General features: G+C 37.4%; 1 protein-coding gene across 1 annotated transcript in view; it reads left to right on the top strand.

Annotated features, from left to right (window-relative positions):
* Nucleotides 1–19,673, top strand: part of Cblb (Cbl proto-oncogene B) — a 193,593-nt gene that overhangs the window by 161,660 nt on the left and 12,260 nt on the right. Inside the window, exons 14-18 of the mRNA XM_059276843.1 lie at nt 6,915–7,061; nt 10,043–10,140; nt 10,257–10,388; nt 12,878–13,018; nt 17,071–17,190. Coding sequence (XP_059132826.1) covers nt 6,915–7,061; nt 10,043–10,140; nt 10,257–10,388; nt 12,878–13,018; nt 17,071–17,190 — 638 coding nt within the window. The remainder of the gene's footprint in view (nt 1–6,914; nt 7,062–10,042; nt 10,141–10,256; nt 10,389–12,877; nt 13,019–17,070; nt 17,191–19,673) is intronic.

Here is a 19,673-nt window from a genome sequence, read left to right as displayed (position 1 = left end):
CTTCTGTAAATTAATGTGAACAGCAAATTCATAGCAAAGTACATTCACTGGTAAGCTTCTTATACTTAACTTTGTAAGAGCTTCTAAGATCAGGTTATATTTTCTCTTCATTTTCTAATTTTTCCTCAATATTTCTAGTTTTAACTAGAAAAATACTTTAATAAACATGATTAGCAGCAGATTAGTTTTGATATTGTATGTCACAAATTATCCAAAGTTATAAGTTGGCTCTTATTATTTTATTTATCTTTCTTTTTCCCCTAACTATAATTGTAGAAATTATGTAAAGTATATAAAAGAAAATAAAATCATAATCCTAACAGCACATAGACATACCCAAAATACCAATATCAAAATTTAATACGTGTGCATTTTTTTCATTGAGACCTATTTTAGCATCATTTTGGTTATTTGTGGACATGACTTCATGCTCTCCCTTGTCACTTGATGTCATCACATCCATTCTTCCTCAGAGTATATATACTGTTTATTTCCTGTGAAATCATGAAATTCTGAAGTCAGCAGTAGAATAAAACCACATTGGGTTCCACACTTTACTCCAGCACTCATTAGTGCCATATTTTGAAGAAGGTACCCTCTCTGGTCTTCTGTCTATCTGGCTAATAAGTAAGAGGATACCTTTAACTTAAATGTTGTCTAAAATCCTTGGAGCTTCAACTCCCTATGCAGCAATTGCTATGAGTTATTCACTATGTGGTGTTAATTTTGGTGACCTAAATGCTCTCAAGTATACTTGGCTGACTGTATTCTATTGCATAAACCAGTATGAGTTGAACTATTGTCCTTACTAATGTTACTATTATAATTGTTTTAATACTTTTATTATAATCATTATATTGTTCATATTGTTATTATTATTATATCTGATATAATGTGGATAATGAAATCATACATTGGATAATACCTACATCTTCAGTTATTAAGACTATTCCACTTTGACCCATTGGAGAGTATGGTCTGAGTCCAGCGAGTATACACCATTGGTGGATAATAGAGAAAAGGTCTTAGGAAAATGCCTATGCTCTCTAACATAGGGCTATTGGACCTTTAGATCCCTATTGCCATCTTAGATTATTGGTCAGTGTTCAAACATCAGGCCAAAGTCAAATTATAAATTGCTGCCTGAAATAAACTATGGTTCTCACAAATGATGAAAACCTCAGGGTTAAATTAAGAATCCCAAAGTTAGCAGTTAGCATTCAGTTTCCGTCATGTTATTAAAGTGGTTTCCAAGATTACTAGACATTTGGTACTGGTACTTGATGCCCATATTTTTGAGGGTGGGGGATATTCTGTGAGGTTTCCTTTCAGGCTAAACTTCATCTTGGTGATCATGTGACTCTTATTACACAATTTATAATTTATTTCTGAAAATATGATAGTGTATAGTAAAAGTAAACAGAATCAATCATTATTTGTAGGGATACTTTGTTTCCTGAAATTTTTTTCTAAATGGTTTCTACTTAACATTATTGACACCTAACTATAAATACAAAGCTTTAAGTAAACACTTGAAATATTTATTATAATATTTATTATAATAAACTTTATAGAGAGGACAAAAAATATTACATGGATTATTTTCTTTTATATTTAAATTGTAATATAATATATATTTTATATATAAATGTATATTATATGTTGCTTATTAAATTATATTTGATTAATTTCATTTTTAAGTTCTATCAAATAGAAGACTAAATGATTCAACCTATATTGGCCTTAGCATACTATACTGCCAAATGAACAGAGACAATATTATAAATAATAATGGAGTGGATACTTCCAAGAAAAACAGTGTTGTAGAATGGTGAAGGATGTCACTACTCTCAGAGAATGGTTTCCTTATGCTTTGCTGTTCACAAATGGACCATTGTACTTTTGACACATTAATCACAAGCTTTCAAATACCTTGGAACCAATACTGCTTGGTTCATACTTTTTTTAAAAAGTTCTCTGTTGTAGGAGGTGGTGGTGTTTATTGTTGTTACACATCCTTTAAGCAAATAAGGTACTAATTTCATGGGTTCATTGAGAAGAGAATCCAATTTTTGTCCAGCCATCTTATTTTCATTCTGTTGCTATCCTCACTGGAGACTGTAATTAAGGAGAGTAGAAAGTAACAGGTGGTTGTGCTGGATGTTGTCAGTTAGAGGGAAGTGCTGGCAGGCAAATCAAACTTGGAGCAGGATAACTAATGACTCACAGGCTTTCACTGGAGATGAAGTCCCGAGGAAAGGCTTCTCTGGAAGGGTGTGTTAAGCAGTACCACAGAAGGAAGCTAGGGCTCAACCTGCCTGTGCGAAAAGTGTGATCCCAGGGCACAGGTGTGGAATGGCTGCAGCTCTGTCTCCAGGTTAAAAACAAATCTGTGAAATCACTCCCTATCAAAGCTTCTTCTAAAGCTCCAGGCTGCAGCACACTCGCCTTGTCTTGATAGCATGAAAGAACCCTCAAAATTGTTGTAAAACTCATGCCCAATATTTTTTGGTAAATAATTTACATGCTGCAGACACAGCATACTCATGTCAAATATCACTATTTTGTTTTGCTGACTCTGGGGCTTTGGTTTCTCTGAGTTACAGATGTTCCTTGTCCAGTTAAGAACAGTGAAGCAGAAGAAACCTGAAATAAACCATATGGCAGCTTGAGCTTCTATTTTAATAAAAACATTTGTACCTTCACTTTCTGCCATTAGTGAGTGAACAGCGATTCTTCTATATAGAAAACAAGTCAAATGACATATTATTTGAAATCCTTTTTTGTCTGTGAAAGGTTCTGAAAATCGGTGCTCTCTCTCTTTCTCTTTACCAGCTTGGTCATTTTCTTCTCTAATACCCCGTCATTATTTTTATCTAAAAGCTTGTAAGTGCTCAATTATGTGCAAAGTAGGGTAATCCTTGATGAACTTAAGGTCTCCCCTTTAACATATTGCAATTCAGGCAGAAACAGTAAAATAACAGTATAGTAAACACAGTGATGGAAAAACATACACTAAGTATACATAATAGAAAAGGTCAAAGAAAATTATTGAATTTGTTACCAGTTTCACAGGGATTTTTATAAACACCAGAAATGTGAAGGGGTCTGCTTTTTGTTTCCAAAGAAAGTTGATATGTCAAGGGTTGCTCCAATTAGGAATGAAAACCACTTGAGGGCAATATTTGAGGTGTGTTATAGGGGTGGATGGTAATGGCATGTGCAGTCAGTCCTGTTATACACCTCACTCTGGGAATATGCAGTTCTCAGGAGGAATACACTTGTGAGCCTTCAGCTTTGAAAGGTGTAAGTATTCACCACATACCTTAGAAGGCATCTGCGATGGTCTGAAAGTCGACCTCTTTCTTAACATCAAGCATATGCCTTTGCATTCAAGACAGCGAATCAGTATGTGTTTAGGAAGGCTCAGATAACTTTCAAGTCAAGGGGATCATAGTTTTGCAACCTGGAAAAGTGTATCCCCGTGTACAGTGACTCAGGAATGGCAGCAGAGTGCAAGACGTAGCAGGAATGTGGAGTGACATAACAAACAGCATTGAAGTAATGGATATAAATGACTGAGTGATGACTTAGCATCTTTAACTTGGAGCCAGCCAAATAGCCTGTCCACTTTATTCCTCTGCGATCCTAGAAATGTCATTTAAAGACTAAGTCTACCATCTAGATAACATACACAGTGATCCTAAGTCCCTTTATGCCACCTCTTGTTGACTAACACATAAAGGTTTGGATGAGTTATTAGAGGGGAAACTTGCATGTGTAACTACACAGCAGTTAATTATGTGAGTTTGGATTTGTCTTGGTTATTTTGTACACAACTTCTTTCTTACTTGAACCTTTGTCTGCAGTTTCTTTTTGTGACAAGGGTGGTTTTTATTCTTTTTATTCCAAAAATGTAATAGTGAATGAAATGTGCTGAACAAATATTAGAAATTGGTTTGTATGTACTTTAAGTAGAATATTATAATTTGCAGGAAAATTGATGGAGGTAGAATGTGTAAATATTGAGTAAGGTCACATTATCTCAGATAAAAATAAAAATCACATGTTCTCCCTCACAGTGTACCCTAGCATGTGCATGTACCTGTGAGTGCATGTATGCGTGTGTGTGTTTGTGTGTGTGTGTGTGTGTGTGTGTGTGTGTAACGTGGGTACACTATAAAGTGTAGGAAGAAGTACAGGAAATGGTCACTGTTAAGTGAACAGAAAGGACTCCATAGAGGTAATGTCCACTTGAGTGGATGTAAATACTCATTTTTTTTTCTAACTTTGACTAAAGAAGGATATAATAGTGATTATCTTTGTAGATTTAGTTTTAATATGTCATGTATTTTTCATTTCATGTGGGTGGATAAGTGCATAAATATATTTGATAGTGAGGATATAATATCCATGGGAAGTCCCACAGCTTCTTACTGGTTACTCTAACTGTAACAAAAGTTGCATAAAATATATAGACTTTGGGTCTGCTTAATTTCACTTTTAATGTCTTTTTATATTTACAAGTTCTTTATAATAAAGTTTTAATAAATTTTTAAAGAATTTAAACCTAAGAGAAAGTAGGGAACTTTCTTAAAAGACTTTATTAAAATATGATAAATGAGAAATACCAGAATGTATTTTTCATATTTCAATATAAAGAGCACAGAGCTTTCTTCTAGTTATAACACACCAAAATCCATTTAACCTGATAAAATCCCCAACTAGTAATTTCTGACACTAAGCCTTTATTGTTTGATAAAATACTAGAGAATTATTGCCTTTCGTATTTACATCAGTTGTTTTCTGACTAACAAAAGAATGAGTTCCTTGCATTCAGCTGGGCAAGATCTTCTGTCAGTGAAGGTAAAATCTAGAATTATCCATAGCAAGTGTGATTTTTTTTTTTTTGATTGTCCATTCTTGCACTGGCAAAATTGTCAATGAATAGAGGCACTTGCTACAATGCCTGCCAACCTGAGTTCGATCCCTGGGACCCACATGGTGAAAGGAGAGAGTAAGAACTGACTCCCACAAGTTGCCCTATGACCTCCACACATACCACATACCTTGGCATGACCACACAGACACATAAATAAATAATAAATGTAATACAAAATAAAAACAATTATTCATTCTTCCTAATGAAGTGCTGCTTTGGAAGTAACCTGTGACAGATTTGAACATTCCTGCCATAGGTGTGGTTATTGAATCTCGGGACAAAAATTTCTCTTTTCTCTCTACATTATGTACTTAAGTTGTGTAAAAGTAGAATGTGCATTGAGACTGAGAGTCCAGGACATAGGATGGTGCACACAGGTCACACTTACTCTGGTTCTAGAGACATACTGGTCCTTGCAGTAGTTGGTGAAATTGATGTCTGTTTGCAAGAATTTAGCATTTGCAAGAAAATACAGTTGTTTCTATCCTATTAAAACACTGTTAGGTCATCATTTTGTCAGTACATAAAACACTTACGTACTTGCCTACCTTTAGTTGGAAGGTGTCTGCCAAGGTTCAAGCATATTGGCTGCAACACCTCAGTTTATTAATGAGTGTTGTACCCTGTGTTCTGGGCTTAGGTCACCATTAACTGTCATTGGATCCTAACATACCTCTAACAAACACAGCTTTAACAATCAGTACTGAAAACTTCTTCAAAGAAGGATTGAAATATAAGCTTTCAAAAACTCCTAAAGGAGTCTTTTCTTTTATCCCTGAACTCCCTAGAAATGTATCTATACAGTTGAAACTTTAAAACCTTGGGCTTTCCAAACTGTCTTTCCAAATGGGCACATACGTACATGCACACACAGAGAACACCTCCGAAATTATTCTCCATTGTAACAACTGTTCATCCTAACTGACCCGAAAAGGAAATAATTCTAGAAAAGTCTCCAAAGTCCAAAGCTTTGTGAGCATTACATTAGGGATATGCAACTGGTAAAGTATGCAAATGTTCCAAAAATTGAAGAAAAAGGGTCTGAAAAATGTTCAGTTTCAAAGAGTTCAGATAGGGACAGTCAATGTGTGGCAAAAAAAAAAATCAAAATGAAAATTGTATTTTGTGGCAAGAATAAATGAAAATTAAAAAAATGCATAGGCATGATTGTCTCATATACCAAAGGGCCCTTGCTCCCTCTACAGAAGGTGCTGAAACATTACACCTTTTTTTTTTTAAAGAAACATTTCCTATGAAGTTCTTGATGATTAAAATGGATTTGAATCCATGTTTTTCTAGTACCTAGCAAACTTGCCATTGAACATTTTTCCTTTGGAATCTTTCTTGGCCAATAACAAGGTTAGAGTAAATTCCACAGAGGAAGTAGAAAGTACTTCTCATTTTTATATATTTACCCAAATGATGAAGTAAAAAGCTTAAATTTATTATGGTATTAGATAATTGTTTTATTCATTGTAACTCCTTTTACCAATTAGATACTGCAAATTATAAAAAGAAAGCCTTTCAAATTCAAAAGTTGAGCTAATTTTGGGATTATCTGCTTCTAATTCTGGTCGTGTTTGGTTCTCAGTTCTTGCTGAGGGCAGAACTCCAGTGTGAGGTTCATCAGCTCCAAAGAAAGTTGTTTCTTTCCTTTATAGCTTTATAAAACTCTAGGTACTAGCCACAGACTACACGTTTGAACCTTTGAAGAACTTCCTGTTTATAAGGCACTTTCTTTATTTTATAATTTACGTTTTTTCCTTATTGCACCCTTTAAAAACCATAGGTATGAGTGTTTTATCTCAACGTTTCAAGGCCTTTGCATTTATATTGGATGTAAGAACCATTTATAGTTGAAACATGCAAGTGACAAAGTAGCTTTTTCCTTTGTGTATGTCACATCAGACCTTCCTCCTCTGAATATTTATGATGTTTAAACCAGATTGGATTTTGTTTTTCCTCTTGGTAGGTGTACTGGTCCATTAGCAAACTGTCTCTCAGAGAAAACAAGAGACACGGTAGAGGAAGATGACGATGAATACAAGATTCCTTCATCCCACCCTGTTTCCCTGAATTCACAACCATCTCATTGTCATAATGTCAAACCGCCTGTCCGGTAAGAAGATGAGCATCCTTGTACCATCCTGCATCTGCATAAGCATCATCAGGCTGTCAAGCATGGGGGTTATTTGTATGCAGTTCACCCTTATGTGTTGGGCTAAAAGTCTGTAACTTCCTGTTCCTAGCCTATCCTTCCTATATATTTTCTTCATTGCTTTTAGGTAAAACATTTTGTTCTTTTCACACACACCACCCCTCCACACAAAAGCCAAATTATAATCTAATAAAATGTAGCTATACATTACTTATAATGATGATTAATGCATGCATTTCCCCTAAGGTATTTTAATGAGTTTCATCAGCTGCAAGCCTATATATCATGAAGAAAATTAGTGCTTAGAAACTAATATTAAGGTGCTAGGTCAACCTTCCTTAGAATTTTTCTTCATAATGTGAAGACTAGTATAATTTATATCCATTTTGCTTCTTGATATGCAATGTGCTTCTAAAATCATAAGACAATGGGGGAGGGGCCCTAAAGTTCCTTCTCTTAACTTCTTTTTTGACCAAGTACTGTTTTACCTTCTCTTGGGTAGGACAAGAACATAAGCACTAGTTTCCTTTTCTTTTTCTTTTTGTTGTTTGTTATCCTTCTGTAATGGAGACATTCTTGGTCTTTGAAGTGTCAGCCACATTGAGTTTTATAAGAGCTATCAACTATGGCTTACATATATTGAAATATCAGTTTGTCTTTAAGCAAAATCATGATTTTGCCTGTATGTAACTTAATGTAATTAATAAAATGTAATAGCATTTATATGATCATTTTTTTTTTTATCATACTAACATGTCAAGTATGTAGCAATTTAATCTTAGCTTTAAAACTTATTTTCTGAGCTTGGGTTCCCCTTGCATAATATCCCTGGGGCTATGCTTGGCTGCTCTGCTCAGCCCCTGCTGGTGGTGGCCCTGACTCCTAGAGCCTCCTAATGACTGAGTGATGGGAGACAGTGAACCCATCAGCCATCTGTCCCATGGCCTATCTCATTCTGAGGCCAGGTCAATCAGCTGATAGCATTTTATGAGAAGTGTTCCAATTACTTGGAAAAGAAATGGATCTTTTTTTTTTTTTTTTTTTTTTTTTTTGAGACAGGGTTTCTCTGTGTAACCTTGGCTGTCCTGGAACTCGAACCGTAGTCCAGGCTGGCCTCGAACTTAGAGAGATCCACCTGCTTCTGCCTCCTAAGTTCTGGGACTAAAGACATGTCCCACCACCGCCCAGCTAAGATCTCTTTTTAAACCGGACTTGTGTCTCATAAGGGATACTGGTGGGCAGAGTTACTCCCCAGGCTTAATGATGCGCTGTGGTCTGCGCTTCTACTGAGTATGGCAAGAGCCAGCTGTTTCTTGTTAAAAATGCTGTTGAGTGTTACTGAGAAGAAAACAACTGGGAGGATGTTTGTTACATTGGGAGAACCTAGCACCCACTGAGCTAATAGGGGGAAGTCTCACCTTTTCATCAAGTATAAATTGCTAACAAATTCCAGTTCTTTGGCTCTTACTAAGTGTAGTCATTTTTAAAAGCTGAAATTGGACAGGAATGTTTTAGTCTCTCTGGGATTTTCATTCTTTTCATGATTGGAAGACTGAAGGATACAATTTTAGTTCATCAAATTTTAATTGTCACCTCATAGTGAATGAGATTTCAGTGACTGGCCTCTTGGATACTGAAAGTAAATTTGAATTATAACCATCATAACCATCTCTCTACAGTTATAGAGAAGTTATAAATGTTGCTAATCCCTAAACTTAATTGTAATGAATTCTTTATCTAATTTGTTCTCGAAAACCAATGGATGGAGTGACATCTTATGTCATCTGCAGAGTACTTCCTCTCCATAGCACTCACTTCCTTTTCCTGTATGCTGCTCACCCCCTTCCCTTTGGAACACCATGAAAAATAAATTGTCAATATGTGGAAAGTGAAACAGTAAATGAATAATTCAATTCAGTTTCAGCAAAATCCATCATCATTATGAAGATTCAATACGTAACTATTCTTAAATGAACCATATCTTGCCTGTTAAGAAGAAGTGGCCACTAGAGAGAATAGAAATGAATTTCAGATGAATCACTCTTGTAGTATCTATTGAAATATCCACTGTCTCCTCCATTATATATGCACTTTTCCTTTGCTCTAAGAAATCGGAATAATTCAAAAGAAAAGTCTAAAGCATCCTTTTCTGTGGCTCCTTATTAACCAGCTGTTACCAAGCCAGGTACTAAAGAGCAAATGTGTTCTGTGTCTCCAGGCCCTCCTGCATCTTCCCATGCCCCAGTTTCATCCAGCATTGATGCCAACACCAAAATCATGCCTTTTTAGTGAATTAATATATACCCGGGTTAAACACTTGCTGTGCATCCAAAGCCTTTGCTGACATCCCTTCCCTAAGGTGTCCGAGAGCCAGTGTTTGCTCTGCACAGTAATGAGTGATACAGGTTTAGAAGCTGTAGGACTTTGAGTGTTCTGCACCGAACTTAAATGCAATGGTTGACTGCTTCATAGTAGTTCCTCTCTTTTAAGGCCCTAGTCTAATTTTATTTCACCGATGCTGAAGTTGCATAAACAAACACATTCGATATCATCAGCAAATATTGAGGCCATTAGAACTTACATAGTTTTGCATGGCATATACTTCCCTAACCCTTCAGAACTTTGGGCAGGTACAACTGAAATCTTGCAAAGAGATATGTTAGTTGCACAGATGTGTTTAGGTTTTCACCAGCTCTTGGCAGTTTTAATAGCTCTGATTTCAGATGAGGAGAGAGACACTTTTACCTTCAGACATTTACATCTGATTTTAAAGTACATGTCAGGGTAGTTGCATAGTGTTACTAGTACTTTCTTCTCAAAAAGACAATTGTTTCTGTTTTGTAGTCTTATTACCTTTGTAGGTATGACAGTCCCCTCTGTGATCCTCACTTCACGCTGGCCCTGACTTTTAAATGATTCTTGCCCTCTGGTCTCCACATTAGGTCTTGTGATAATGGTCACTGTATATTGAATGGAACTCATGGTACGCCTTCAGAGATGAAGAAATCAAACATCCCAGAGTTAGGCATCTATGTGAAGGGTATGTATGGAATGCCTTTTCCTTTGCAATCTACATCTTAATGGTTGGAATTTAAAGGCAAAGTTCCCTTCTGTGTTCATACTGAAAGTACATTAAGGTTTTGTGTTATCCTCTAGGAGATGTTTTTGATTCAGCCTCTGATCCAGTGCCATTACCACCTGCCAGGCCTCCACCCCGGGACAACCCAAAGCATGGTTCTTCACTCAACAGGACGCCCTCTGATTATGATCTTCTCATCCCTCCATTAGGTTGAAACTTTAAAAACAGCTTAAACAACCCCTGCCCTCCTCTTTGTAGCTGCATTATTAGAATTAAGAGTCCAGTATAATGCAGACTCTGGGTTGAGAATTTGCCTAATCTTAGAATGGGTCCTCCAGGTGATGGTGGCTCCTGCATTCATGTGACAATCACTCTACCAGAAAAATTAATGATACAGGAAATAGCTGTGAAATTTTAAGTGGTTTTCATCTTTACTATTTTTTAATGTGTCTGAATTTTCTGTAATAATGCACTACTTTTATAATCAGAGCAAAACACTTAAGCTAGTTTGTTTTAAGCTGTATTTCAACTATATCATCCTTTCAAAACTAAAACAAAATGATAACCTAAAAGAACTATCAGTGAGGATTTCAGCAGGTTGTCTCTTCTAGGCGAGATTCAGTGTTAAGACCCCAGGGTGTTGCTCACTCTCCCCCAGGGTGTTGCTCACTCTCCTGGCCTGGGTCTCAGTGACATTCAAGTCACTGGAGTGGTAAGGCAGGTCTCCTCGAAGTGTACTAATTCTTAGTAAGCATGAGCTACACTTTACTTCAGCATGAAATGGGCAGGCCCTCTTAGGTTAACTAAATTATTAAAAAGGATATATTTCATTCTAGAAAACAAAAACAAGTTCTGTTTAATCCATTTATAAGCTTTCTGAATTGTTTGTTAAACCACCCAAAATATTAAGTGAACTTCTGTATTTCCTGATGTGCACCCCGACCAGTATTTTGAACTGTCCAATTACAATGTCTTTTGCCTCTTTTATTGGTCAGGGGTTTTTGTTTTGTTTTGTTCTGTTTTTCCTCATCTGCCTGAATTCAAAGACCCTCCTAACTTCTTGTCTATAGTCTTGTTTCCTTGTTTTCTTTTTCTCTGTGTTGGATATTGATCCATTACTCAAGCCTCAGTGGTCTAGATTACATTGTTAAATAGACTTCTCTGTGGGTCTTTCAGAGATCTGGGTGTTTGCATCCGGTCTAGTGAAGTCATTTGTTGTTGTTGTTGTTGTTCAATATGACAGCCATAGGTGGGTGATGACCTTGCTATTTAGCTAACATAGTAGAAGGTACAACCCATCTCTCTTCTCGGGCCTTGCTTCTCCCTTGCATCAGTTCATACTGTTCACTCAGCTGAAGACACTCACTTCTTGATTTTCCTGAATATCTGTTTCCAAGCCTCTGGTATCCACATGTTCCTGATTGTCGATCCCTCATGGATGCCACTTGTATTTCTCTTCTCACTTCTCATAAACTCTCCTTTATAAGACCAATCACACACTTTGACCTGTCAGTCATAAATGTTTGTGAACAGGTTTTAGCTTCCTTTGTTAGAATCTAAGCTGCTTAAGGTTTGATATTCATATCAGTCAATTTCTAATGTGGTGCTGATATTTAGGGGCAGAAAAAAAAGATTTGAATTTGATCATGAGGCAGCAAGAGCCTGGAATGGTGACAAATCTCTCCTATATCCTCAGATACTTTTAATTAGAAAAATATTTATGGTTAGATCAAATATTCTGCATATTTTTTCAAAGCAAGCACAATGAATGGCAAATTCACTTTAAAGTATTTATATTTAATTCATTCAGCTTAAATACATGTGCATTTTTATTATTACACTATAAAGCTGTTTATATATAGCTTGTCTCATTGATAGTGCATATGACGTACATATTTGGAAACTATATTTCCTTCACTTTATTTTTTTAAAGGTTCAAGGTAAGAAAGACTCTGCCTAACAACATGTGGCAGGAATAAGTACATAGACATAAGACCACACTGCAATATTGTTTATACTTTCAATAAACCTAGAAATACGTACGTGTAGGCCCCTAGCTTTGTGGCCAATCAAAAGGGAGTCTCCATTGACATGTTCTTCTCTGGAGATGACTGCTAAGTAAACAGTCCATTCTCCTGCACTTGTGCATGTGCTTTATATTTTGATGGTAAATTGAATGTTTGGTACAGTTTAAATGAATTACAGTCCAATGGAATAAATGTGAGAGGTGGTTGGAAGTGTTCCCTGGCATTAAATTATATGTACATGGTGTGATTTTTCTCATGAGAGGCCATGAACTCTCTTTATTGCTCAAAGATTTCTGTTTTACTGGCTTTACTGATAATAATTTTCAGTTCAGAGTTCTGGTATACTAATAGTACAAAGGTTACAAAGGGACCATGAGCTGATTCATAATCGGAAGTGCTGCTTTTTATAGAAAGACTCAGAAAGCAGAAAAAAGTTTGCATAGGGGTGTTTCAGTGTTTTGTGTGTGTGTGTGCACATGTGTATATTTTCTCTCCACACTCTTCCACAAAGTAATCAATCTCATTATGAAAGTCAGGGAACTATTGAATAAAAATTGCAAGTGAACTTACTTAGATGTAGTGGGAGAAAAGTCAGCAATGGCTTTGGCTTGATTCTGTGTGTTTTGATTAATGAAGTTCTACTGTTGATAATGACCTTTCTTTAAATGCAGGTGAAGATGCTTTTGATGCCCTTCCTCCATCTCTCCCTCCTCCCCCACCTCCTGCAAGACATAGTCTCATTGAACATTCAAAACCTCCAGGCTCCAGTAGCCGACCTTCCTCAGGACAAGACCTTTTCCTTCTTCCTTCAGGTAGGAGTGAGTGATAAGCCAAGAAAGAATTTTCTCTTAAACAAAGTACATCTGAGATCATGCCACCAAATTCATGTTAGTGTTTCCAGAGTCTCTGCTACACTTGCAGAAAGACTTCTGGGTAGTGAGAACAGTGCTTGGCTGGTTTGCCTGACAGCAGATTGGTTTAATGGCGGAACATCACAGAGATGGCAAGAACAATAAGGAATCATAGTGGTTGCCCGTGGCCCAGTGGCTGACTCCAGACCCATGTGCATGTAGGCAACACCAATTAAATTTAGTGGGCTATTTAATATTTTTAAAAAGATGCAAAGTTGGACTGAAGATGTTGTTGGTGGGACAGAACATTGAAGGTGGGAGGGAGGGAGTTGGGACTGGGTTGTACATTGTATACATGTAGGGAGTTTTTGAAGAAAAAGAAAAGAAAGGACAGAGGGAGCATGGTCTGCATAGTTTATGAAGCCAGTAATACCTTCAGGTGCCAGTGGAGTCTACCTTCATGCAGCTTATGGATTCTCAGGATGCTAGCTAAGGTCAAGTGTCCTAAGGTCATCTGCTCCAAGTAAAAAATAAGGCAAGCATGTAGCCACAACTCTCCCAAGCTATGTTGTAGGCAATTTCTGATTGGCTTCCTCTGCATACCTATTCCCTGCATGATTTAAGCCCTGATCCATGTGGCCTCTGTGCACTGGCTTCTTTTACAACAAAGTCAGATTTTCCAAGAGCTAGCTGAAAAGATTTTGGTACATTTTACAAAATGTTTAATCATTTTTCTAAAGAAATAAAGTGGCACATTGCTAATGGTAGTTCTTCACTCTAAGAATAAAACTTCATGAAAGACATACTTACTAGACTACAGTTCAGCTTCCTGCTTTTAGAATTCTAAAACTAAAGGAAGGTGGTGGCCCAACTCCCTCTGAATGTTTGCGACTGTGGTCTCCCTGCTGCATAGCGTGTTCTTAATTATTACACTTAAATTATTTCACAGGGCTGCGATTTGAGGTCCTTGAGATAATAGCCCAATTTAAAGACAAGATAGATACCTTACAAAAAGATACTGCCTTTTCTCAAAATATTAGATTAAACGCCCGCCTCTGTATGCCAGCCTTCTATGCCCTGCACACTGAGTCAGGTCCAGCGTGCCAGCCTTACCACCCAGGGACTTCTCTGTAGTTCAGTTTTCAGATTGCAGGAGCTGCCTTTCTACAAAGAAGCCTCGTGCCTCCAGTCGGATGGAGGAAGGGAGTCCATGCAGAGATACAGCTCAGTTCCTCCTTTGTGCTTCCCATCTTGGGCTTTCACACAAGATTTCTTTTGGCGAAATTATAATTCCCACTACCGTGCGTGAGCCATCCATTAGGAACAAGCCAATCAAACATTAACAAAACCGGAGTCCTCAACAAAAGCCCCATGATTTCCTGTCCCCAAACCCAAGGCAACTGCTGGCATACATGCCTTTTTTTTCTGTGTAACAAAAAGAGGGAGAAAGGAAGCATTCCTTTGTGTGGCAAGGTTGAAATAGGCATTTCTGCAGCTTTGTGCCAGGGCCTGCGCTTAAGCAACGAAGCCAGGATAGCACTTAAGTCTTGATCGTACCCTGCATGGATGTCTTTGTGAAGGGCATGGGATGCACTGTGCGTTTGGCAGCCTTATTATGGCTTTCTCTTGCTGTTCCTCTAACCTAGAGTCTCTTGAAGTTCCTATCCAATCTCAAAGTCACAATTCAAGTTTAAAGTCTAATGAAGTTGACTTTGTTCAAGCGAAGTGGTATTTTTAACTTGGAGACATAGAAGTTCATCTGCATAAATAAAATACAAAGAAATATCAGGTGATTGGCAACAGCCATGGAAAAGGACACAGGGGCTATTCTTTACTCAACCCTAGTGAAGCATTGTCATGATGGGGCTAGCCAGAGAGCAGATGCCATCTGGGAGGTTGCCCTCGCATAACTAAAGTCAGATAGTAAAGTTATCTACAGTGCCCTTCCCATGTGGAGGCCGCCATGTTCAGATGTGGGAAGTTCCAGGGCGAGAGCAGCACTCCTTACTCCTTCTACAGCTCAGCAGCATCTTCCTGGGATTTGCTGTGAGTGGGAAGTCAGGCAGGACCTTCTTGTGCTCAAACTAAACTCAGTACTACATTGCTTCTTTAGCAAATTGATTACATTGTATATGTTACATTCTCAAAAAATGTATGACTGTATAATTACCCATTGGCCGAGGCATTTTCAATTTGTATGTTTTAATCATAAATATGGACATTAGGCTTACTTAGTTTTTTTCAGCATTTAATTGCCAAAGCTTTATTGATTTTCACATTTTCCTTATCAGAGGACAGCTAGTAATTATAACACTGTCTGGAGTAATTATTCTACATAGTGCCATTTCCTTTGAAACAGTAGCTCCAATTCCATAACTTTCAGCAGGGATACTCCTTCACCTTGTACCTCACCAGGAGCACTTAGCTGGAAGCAAGTAGAGTGTGTTGCAATGGAACAGATCCTGTGTGTTTTTGCTGTGGTCCTAATAATTTAGTGTATCCCTTTTTAGGTAAAATGGTTTCATGGAAAACATTTAAAAACTACGATTGTGTATTTTGTACTCCATTTATAATGCTGAAATGTATACAGATTTTGACTTCATTAGCTTTCAGTGACTGTCTAGAAATAACATAGATATGTCTGGGAAGCCTGTGAATTGGCTCTCAAGCAATAAACCAGTGTAGATACTGTGAAGGCACCATAAAGCTGCTGATAATTGCTCCAGGAAGAGTAAATAAAATAATAATTAAATGGTACTTACCTTCTCTAGTCAATAATTAGTATAAAAATGGGCAAGTTCAAAAGCATGTAAATTCTTCTTAAATAATCACATTCTATATATTATTCTTGCCAAATTCAAATGAATAACCAATGAACTAAACTATAGCCTAACTATATGTTTACAGTCTGTCTTTCATTATATAAAGTCTTTGTCATCATGGATTTATTTTTAGTAGTTAAAATATTTAATAAGCTAACTGCCAAGAAGTTTGCCTGTTGCTGTATTTGAGTAAGGAGATATGATATAAACCATATAAGTGAGGAAAATCCTGTCCTCCAAAGAACTTGGAATAACTTCAGACATGGTACCTGCAGAAGAAAATAACATGAGAAAAACCTGAGAGTGGAAGTGATGGCCTATAAATTATTAGTGATCCAAAGATGTCAGAGATAATGTTTTTTTATTGTTCTTCTGTTTAGAAAAGAGTGAGGTGCCAAGGCTTTTAGCCCAAGTACCTCTAATTTCAAAGCAGTTAAGTTAGGCCTGTGGTTCTAATGACTTCTGCCAACACAGACTCGTATTCTCTCTGTAGTTCCACTTAATGAACTCTGTCATGTATAGTGAAATAATTTTTGAATCTATAATTTATGCGTCACAATTTTACATGGCAAGGCTTTTAAAAAGCACATTTTTACTGCGTATTCAAACTTTATTTTTATTACTGGTATTTTTTGTGGGGGGCAATTGAATTTACTATTCAATGAGCCAGCTGACAACTGAGTATTAGCATATTTTGGAACTTGCAATATAGTCCAATGAATAAAAAATACCTTATATTTACAGATATTTGTACATTCATTAGTTCATTTACAAATTCCAAACTTCAGATATGTTTACAGATTTATGTTGACGTACAGCTTATGGAGCCCAAGTGATCCAACTTATAGGCAAACTGGATGCCATTTGCTTTTCATGCTTCCTTCTCAGCAGCTTTTATTCATTAAAGAGCATATGTGGGGACAGAAATTATAGCTAAGAAGAAGCTAAGTAAGTGATCTGAAAAGCAAAGTCAAAATCTGTAGTCATAATTTCAGAAGTAAAGTGAGCAGCTTACCAGAACAAATGAATGAGTTAGAAAACCCACATAGTCTAAGTGGTTAGTATTGGTCAGGAAATTAGTTGTCCAATTCATTATGAGAATCTACAGTCCTTCAAAATTTCTCAGAATTCTTTCTTCAGCCAATGAACAAGGATCATCCTTTTAATTAAAAAATTATCTTTATTTTCAAGATCCCTTTTTTGACCCTGCAAGTGGCCAAGTTCCTTTGCCTCCTGCCAGGAGAGCACCAGGCGACAGTGTCAAATCCAACAGAGCCTCCCAGGACTATGACCAGCTCCCTTCATCTTCGGGTGAGTTGACTGGGAACGGTAACAATGATGTCCTCTTTTCTGTAGCACTTTCTGCTCTGTAGCCTTGTCTTTAGTTTATTGCACTATACCTAAGCATTCACTTATTTTTAACATCCTTTGTATTTGGCTTGTAAAGCATCCATATGAAAGCACCACGCAGAAAACTGCCTCAGGGAAAGAAAAATGAGGCTTAACATTTTGTTCGAACAGTCAGTAAGTCCCCAGTCTTTGTTTCAGGAAATATTCTTTCTTTCCCCTTATGTTTTGTCTCATCAGATTTGAGAAATACAGAAAATCTCTTTGTGCGTCTGCCCATGCTGTGTTTCTTCATTTCACATCAAGACAGAAGTCTTTCTAGAAGTAATACTAGTACCAAACCAGTATTACTAATTGTTTTTTGTAGTTTGTTTGTTTGTTGTTTTGGTTTTTCGAGGCAGAGTCTCATATGTAGACAGAGAGTCTTCCTAATACCTGTCACTGCCCCAGATTTCATCATGCATTTATTTGCTTGACTTGCTTGTCTGTATCCTCTGCTTGTGTCTTAACACTTTCAAGCGAAGAGTGTCACCTCAGGTTGCTAGAGTGACCCCACAGGCTAGATGCTAATCAACAAATAGTCATTTCTTACATCCTGAAGGCTGGGAAGGCCAAGAAAAGTAGCACATATTTGGTATCTGGTGAGCATTGGCTTCATTCTCCATAGGTGCCCATCTTCCTACTCAGCACAGTGAAGTGCTGGACCTTTTTATATCGATACTAATCTCTTTCCTGAAAGTTCCACCCTCACAACTTACTCAACCACCACAAATGTCATCTCACTGAACAGTACAAGCAAGAGCAAGGAACAGAGCCACGGCACTGTAAACCCAGCTCTTAGAACTGAAGCAGGAGCCTTACAATGTGTTTAAGAACAGACTGAGCTAAAAGTGACATAGTAAAGCCAAGGCCAGTGTGGACTGTATAGGGAAACCCTGTCCCCAAACAAACCATTTAAGTGATACATAGTGAGACCACAGTATTGCCATATCCCAGATATCTGGAGGGATGCCCAGCACAAAGAGGTATATAGATAGATGGGGACAAGGAAGGGGCATTCAGTCACTGAAATCTTCGTTAAGCTGGATACATGGATTCATGAGCAACACATTCGGTTCCTCTTTGCAAACATCAGAAGTTTTCCACACTCTGTAGACTTTGTTGGATTTCAGTATTTCCACTTTTTCATCTTAAGTTCAAATCAGTTCACTGAAGATTTGTTAAGTATAATAGTCACATACCTGGGACTGTCTAATTAAAGGTTATCAAACTGCTTTGAGGAGTATGAACAGTGTAGCTTCTCCATGGGGCCATACAGGAGATTCAGAATTCACTCTAAAACCTCAGTGGTGTTAACATTATGCATGACCTGGGAAAGCACAAATAACTTTATCAACCTTTTCAAATTCTGGTTCCTGTTGTCTGTCAGTTCACATCTAGCCACTCAGGACTTTCAGACCCTTCTGTGTGTAGACTGTAGTTCCAAGTAAAACATAGACTGATGGCAAAGAGTGGAAATCAAGGAGTGAAAATACCTGCCAGCCCCGTATGTCATAAGAAAGCAAAGCCTTTAATGAAATAACGTTAAAATAGACCTTTGGCAAAAGCACCACATCCGACTTGAAATAATATATTCAACACCACCAACTCTGTGTTAAAGGTATTTAGTGAGTATTTAAGAGTTATCACAAGACACTGTTTTCACAGCTTTGGTGTTGGCTCTGTAACATGTGGACATTGTAGGCGCAGGAGCATCACTCCTGCAGGTACTCAAGTGTTTGGTATGGGGTTAGCATTACAATAGAAATCTCAAGAGTGCTTGGAGTAGCAAACACAGAAACATCCACTTAAGCTGAATAAACTAGTTTTTCCCCTAAGAAATACAAGGTTACTGAGGACCAAAGCCAGTTGTAGCATCAAATATTTCATCCTACTTCCTAAACTTTTCATACACTAGCAAAGCACAGAAACAATGCCCTGTTTCTGACTTGTGTTTGTTAGCAAGGCAGCATGCTAGTTTTCCACACCCGCACATCTGTATCACCTCTGGATTAGGTATCCTCATTTAAAACCTGACCTGGATGCTATGTGCTTTCAGGATTCTGTTCCACAATAACCTGTTCTTATTGAAGTCTCTTTTAACTGACCTAACAACAATTCTGATGTGGTTGATAATTCTAAAATGTTGAATGTCTGTGACCTTTCAGAGATATATAAATACTTGATAGTAGCTTACTCATCAACAAACTAGGAAAAGAAGAGTTCTGAAAAATTCAAAAATATAGTTCCATCAATTTAAAAATATCTTTCTGTCGGGCAGTAGCACACACCTTTAATCCCAGCACTCTGGGAGCAGAGGCAGGTGAAGCTGATTTTGAGGCCAGCCTGGTCTACAGAGTGAGTTCCAAAACAGCTAGGGCTACGTAGAGAAACCCTGTCTCAAAAAC

This window comes from Peromyscus eremicus, chromosome 12 (genome assembly GCF_949786415.1).
Source record: "Peromyscus eremicus chromosome 12, PerEre_H2_v1, whole genome shotgun sequence".
In the NCBI taxonomy this organism is placed as follows: domain Eukaryota; kingdom Metazoa; phylum Chordata; class Mammalia; order Rodentia; family Cricetidae; genus Peromyscus; species Peromyscus eremicus.
Note: the sequence above shows the minus strand (reverse complement) of the source record. Positions and strands in the feature narration are given on the sequence as shown.